Source organism: Solanum tuberosum, unplaced genomic scaffold (assembly GCF_000226075.1).
Source record: "Solanum tuberosum cultivar DM 1-3 516 R44 unplaced genomic scaffold, SolTub_3.0 scf00085, whole genome shotgun sequence".
NCBI classification, from domain to species: domain Eukaryota; kingdom Viridiplantae; phylum Streptophyta; class Magnoliopsida; order Solanales; family Solanaceae; genus Solanum; species Solanum tuberosum.
The window spans coordinates 920,333-926,627 of record NW_006239014.1 but is presented as its reverse complement, the minus strand read 5'-3'; the positions used below and the strand labels follow the sequence as shown (position 1 = coordinate 926,627).

Genomic DNA, 6,295 nt, shown 5'->3' with positions numbered 1-6,295 from the left:
TACTCATCTCATATTTTGTGTTATTTTCTTAAGAAACACCTTAGATAATTGTATTTTGGTTGGACTATAGAAATATTTGGAGCACAAGTTAATTATATATTTGTATGCAAACTTTATCGAAAAAATCCAAAAATCTGAAAAAATCCGAGGTTTATTAGTTTGGTTTGATTTATAAATTTAAAAATTCGACACAATGGTTTGGTTTGGTATTTGAAAAACCCTAACCAACCCGAGGTTGAAAAACTCGAAAAAATCCGAATTTTATTAGTTTGGTTTGATTTATAAATTTAAAAATTCGACACAATGGTTTGGTTTGGTATTTGAAAAACCCTAACCAACCCGAGGTTGAAAAACTCGAAAAAATCCGAATTTTATTAGTTTGGTTTGATTTATAAATTTAAAAATTCGACACAATGGTTTGGTTTGGTATTTGAAAAACCCTAACCAACCCGAGGTTGAAAAACTCGAAAAAATCCGAATTTTATTAGTTTGGTTTGATTTATAAATTTAAAAATTCGACACAATGGTTTGGTTTGGTATTTGAAAAACCCTAACCAACCCGAGGTTGAAAAACTCGAAAAAATCCGAATTTTATTAGTTTGGTTTGATTTATAAATTAATTTTTTTAAAACAAATGGTTTAGTTTGATATTTGAAAAATCCGAACCAACCCGGTCATGTACACCCCTAATAATAATAGCAACTACAAAAAAACCTGCTATACCATATTTATGTGCTGATAGCGTAGATTTCAAAGCAATTTGCTTTACACACAAGCAAATTAAAGGCTCCAATTATTCCAATTTGAAAATATTTTAAGAAACATCAGTTTAAGTAGAAACGTACCTACAAACCAATAAGTAATGCCAAAAGTTCATAAATTTTGTAAGTGATGTTTTATAAGGGGCGAGGAAAGGTTTTAGCAGCAAAATCAAAAAATAAACTGAGATATATTTTTTTACTTGGGTATATCTAGAGAAGCATAAGTTCTTCCGAAACTGATTTCATATCCGACATAACTTATGAGATATTACATGAAAATATACACTGAAGTCCTCCATCCCACCCCTCCAAAATATTATTTATTATGAGAAGCAAAAATAAAAAATTAACGAAGTATAAATATCGAAATAAATATCCCAACAACTTTTATTTCCAGGTATTTCACATATTATAAAAGCATGAAATGATACCATATTATCTCTTAGCTGTTTCAACTATACTATCACTGTGACATCATTTGATTGAATTAATATCTATATAGTTAGGTTTTTTTCCCTTTGTAAAATGTACGATATACCCTAATTTGACAATGCATGAAAAGTCAACAAGCAATTTATTTTTGATTGAAAATAAAATAAATTGACCCTCAATTATCTCGTACAAATATTCTTTACAAGCTCACACATTATATTATAAGCTACATGCATAAAAAGCCAAAAACCAATTTATTCTTAATTGAATATAAAAAAAATTGGCCCTCAATTATCTCGTACAAATATTCTTTACGAGCTCACACATTATATTGTAAGCTACACGCATGAAAAGTCAACAAGCAATTTATTCTTAATTGAAAATAAAATAGAATTGGCCCTCAATTATCTTGTAAGAATATTCTTTACAAGCTCACACATTGTATTGTAAGCTACATGCATGAAAAGTCAAAAAACAATTTATTCTTAATTGAAAATAAAATTAAATTGACTCTTAATTATCTCGTACGAATATTCTTTACAAGCTCACACATTATATGGTAAGCTACGTGGATGAAAAGCCAACAAACAATTTATTCTTAATTGAAAATAAAATAAAATTGACCCTCAATTATCTCGTACAAATATTCTTTACAAGCTCGCACATTATATTGTAAGCTACACACATGAAAAGGCAACAAGCAATTTATTCTTAATTGAAAATAAAATAAAATTAATGGCCCACAATTAACTTGCACGAATATTCTTTACAAACTCACACATTGTATTGTAAGATGAGCCTCCTTCACTTAGTGCATTTTCTGCACTTAGCTTTAATTTCTTAACATTTTCCCTTATACTCTTCTCTTCTTTTGTATGCATTAAAATCCTTACCATTTCTTGAATCTCCTCTCTCTTCACCAATTTCTTTGTCGGCAAAATCATCGGTCGAATCGCCACCCCTAACTCCTCCGTGAGCATGGTTGAGTTCATTTTTTGTTCGGCATGTAATGGCCACGCAATCATAGGAACCCCACTAGTAAGGCTCTCAATCGTCGAATTCCATCCACAATGAGAAATAAATCCACCAACAGACAAATGACTCAAAATTTCAACTTGTTGGGCCCACATAGGAACTACTAGGCCCATATCTTTTGTCCTAGTTAAAAAACCCTTCGGTAAGTATTCCAACGAGCCATCTGTATCGTTTTCATTGGAGTTTAAATATGCACTATCTGTACCATTATCGGATGGTGGACGTACTACCCAAACAAATTTGTGCTGACTTAACTCCAAACCCCATGCAAGTTCAATTATCTGTTCAGATGAAAGGGTTCCACCACTTCCAAATGATACATATAGAATTGACTTTTGATTTTGCTTGTCTAACCATTGAATCACCTGTTTGAAAATATAAACGAAAGGACAATTATTTGGACTTGAACTATGCATGTATAAAATTGATTATAATAGTCTTGATTTCTCGTATGGTCACCTAATTAGTTATTATCTTAGAAAATTACTTTCTATATTAAAATAAAAAAGAAATATTACATTCTCAGCTAATAGCTATTAGTTAAATGATTATTTCAGAAACCATTTTATCAGAAGCTAAGTGTTTTCGGAGTAGATGAAGAAAAATATTTGATACTCCACTAATTAATACAGATTTTTCTGCAAATTAAAGTAACTAAACAACAAGTAATGTAACAATTCATTTCATTTGAAGACACGACTTAAAAAACAAACTATGTATATAATTTAAACAAAGTCTAATATATTACCTCATCATGTTCAGTTATGTCAACTGTTCTCCTCAAGGGACCAATTGGGTAAATTGGACAACGTGGAACTGATTGCAACTTTTCATTACTTCGAAGCGCTTTAATAGTCTCACCCTCTAACTCTTCCCATGTATTAGTCAAAATTCCATCAAAACACGTATATTCCATTGCTAGCTTAAGTTACTCATGATATTGTTGATTGCTCCGATCCATCATGGGATCCATCACATCATCCGGTCGTAACGCTTTGCAACCCGGAATTTCCAAAGGTTGTTTAAGATCAACATATTCGCCTTCAATTTCTTGGTCAAGAACTTGTTGGTACATAAATAACGCTAATGACCATGCATTAGTAGGATGGAAAACATATTTAGGAATGTTAAATTCTTCGGCTATGGGTAATATTTGTGTGCCAAAAATGTCGACAATGAGAGCATCTAGACGATGGTTCATTGAAGCTATGCCTGAATGAATTTCAGGCAAAGCTTCGCGAACCAATATACGTAATTGAGTGAAAAGTTTAGTACTGGAATCAATTAGGTGGGTGTTGAGAAATACATATCTTGTACATATATTCTTGTATATTCAGTTTCCATATTAGTAGATCGAATCCCATTAATTGGGGATCACGATTTCTTACCTAAAGCTAGGCTAGATTGATTTGTATTAAGCTGTATATATATCGGATTGTGAATAAAGAAACTTACTTCAGCAAAATATATTGTTTTCTCTTCTTTTCCAAGATGGTATTAGAGCTTGATCAATCCAAAAGTCCAAACACTAGCAATAAGAGTAACGATATGAATTCATCAAATCCATATTTTCTTCAACATTCAGATCATCCCAGCCTCATGCTTGTTCCAATCAAGTTGAATGGGATCAATTATCCATCCTGGAGCAAATCAATGATACATGCTCTCACAGCCAAAAACAAACTATCGTTTATTGATGGATCAATTGAACCGCCATCGGAAATAGATAAGCCAACAGAGTATGCGTTGTGGAATCAATGCAATAGTATGATTTTATCATGGCTTGCTCACTCGGTGGAACCGGATCTAGCTAAAGGAGTCATCCATGCCAAGACGGCTCACCAAGTATGGCAAGATCTTAAAGATCAATTTTCTCAAAAGAATGCACCAGCAATATATCAGATTCAAAAATCATTGGCTTCACTCTCACAAGGTAACATGAACATTTCTTCCTATTTCACAAAACTCAAAGGTCTTTGGGATGAGTTAGATACATTTCGAACATTTCCCACTTGCAATCAAATTAAAGCACACACCGATCAAATTGAAGAAGACCGTGTAATGCAATTTCTAATGGGTCTTAATGATATCTATAATGTTGTTCGATCTAATATTCTCATGATGTCTCCCCTACCTAATGTACGCCAAGCATATTCACTTGTTATTCAAGAAGAAACACAGAGACAAATGACGTCGGAATCAACAGAAAGTTTCTCTATTGCGGCTGCAGTTCAAAGGCGTACCAATAGTTTTTTCAATAAATCCAGGATAAGCATTGTGAGCATTGCAATCGAGAAGGACACACAATTGAGAATTGCCGCACTCTGAAATTTCATTGCAAGCATTGTAATAGAAAAGGTCATACAGAGGATAGATGTAAGTTTAAAAATGGCACTTGGTCTCCCAACAACTCAGGAAGCCAAAATAATCGACAACAACGCGGATCTCAAGGTAATCCTTCTCATGTTGCTAATGTAATAGACACTCATCAATCTAAGAATGAGATTCACTCGCAAGATTCCAATGGTTCACATGGATTTTCAGCAGAACAACTCCAACAGATTGCTCAGGCAGTAAGTTTGTTCACGCAAAAGAATAATTCTGCCGGTAATAGCGATGCCTATGCAAATGCAGCAGGTCTATCTCTTTTTCATAATGTTTCAATTAATTCTGCATTCACTAGGCCATGGATCTTGGACAGCGGAGCAACTGATCACATTACTTTCGATTCCACATTCTTTACTCAAACAAAATCTCCATCTATACCCATTGTCAATTTACCCAATGGGTCACCTGTATCAATTCATTCCACCGGAACAATACCTTTTAACTCAGATATTACCTTAAACAATGTTTTACATGTTCCCTCTTTTCGATTAAATTTAATGTCTGTTAGCAAACTCACTAATGACTTAAATTGTTGTGCCCTTATGTTTCCCACTTTTTTTGTATTACAGGACTTGGCTACGGGGAAGATGATTGACTCGGGTAAGCATCATGCTGGTCTCTATTACATGTCATCAGTACAGAAACCACCCATTTCTCATCAAGTTTCACAACCAAAAGATTTATGGCACATGCGTCTAGGACACCCATCACCTTCTCGCCTTAGATTAATTGCTCCATTATTACCTTCTCGTAATGTTTCCTTTGATAATAATTGTGATGTTTGTCCTTTGGCTAAACAGACACGTCTTGCATTTCCGTTAAGTAACATATCTACTCGTTCTCCATTTGACTTATTACATTGCGATGTTTGGGGTCCACATCGAGTACCTACTGATTCAGGGGCTCGTTTCTTTCTTACTATCGTGGATGATTTTACAAGATGTACTTGGTTATTTCTTATGAAATACAAGTCTGAAACTTCTCATATTTTGCAATCCTTTATATCATTCACTAAAAACCAATTTCATGCCTCAGTTAAGAAAATTAGGACAGACAATGGAAAAGAATTTGAACCAATGAATTTTTTTTTCACTCTCATGGAATTGAATACCAACGAACTTGTGTTTTCACTCCACAACAAAACGGGGTAGTTGAACGCAAACATCATCATATTTTAAATGTTGCACGAGCTTTACGTTTTCAAGCTCACTTGCCAATCACCTTTTGGGGTGAATGTGTTTTGACTGCTGTCTATATTATTAACCGATTACCAACTCCATTGTTACATTCTAAGTCTCCTTATGAATTGCTATATCATAAACCACCATCCCTTAGTCACCTAAAAGTTTTTGGTTATTTGTGTTATGCTACTGTTGTTAAACATAAACAAAAGTTTGATTCTCGAGCCAAACGCTCCATCTTTGTTGGTTATCCTACTGGTCAAAAAGGTTATAAGATTTATGATCTGAAAACCAAACAATTTTTTGTAAGTCGTGATATCAAATTTTCTGAAACAATCTTCCCTTTTAGTTCAGTTACACCAACTTCGACCTCATTCTCACCTCAATCCTCTTCTAGTATATTTGACAATTGGTCCTCTCCATCATCTGTCATAAAAGATGTCTCATCTCCTCAACCACAATCTATCCGGAGAGTAGAATCTCATGAACCCAGAATTA

The 6,295-nt window shown here is 33.7% G+C and overlaps 2 protein-coding genes across 2 annotated transcripts; one reads left to right on the top strand and one right to left on the bottom strand.

Annotated features, from left to right (window-relative positions):
* Window positions 1-1,711: 1,711 nt before the first annotated feature.
* Window positions 1,712-3,515, bottom strand: LOC102582381 (anthocyanidin 3-O-glucosyltransferase 5-like). Its single transcript, XM_006346869.2, has 2 exons — window positions 2,977-3,515; window positions 1,712-2,593 (listed from the first exon to the last, which is right to left on the bottom strand). The coding sequence occupies exons 1-2, from the start codon at window positions 3,142-3,144 to the stop codon at window positions 1,940-1,942; spliced, it is 822 nt and encodes a 273-aa protein (XP_006346931.1). The 5' UTR covers window positions 3,145-3,515; the 3' UTR covers window positions 1,712-1,939.
* A 204-nt stretch (window positions 3,516-3,719) lies between these two features.
* LOC107060570 (uncharacterized) lies at window positions 3,720-4,556 on the top strand. Its single transcript, XM_015308584.1, has one exon. It carries the CDS (start codon window positions 3,720-3,722, stop codon window positions 4,554-4,556), a length of 837 nt encoding a protein of 278 aa, XP_015164070.1.
* The last annotated feature ends 1,739 nt before the right edge of the window (window positions 4,557-6,295 follow it).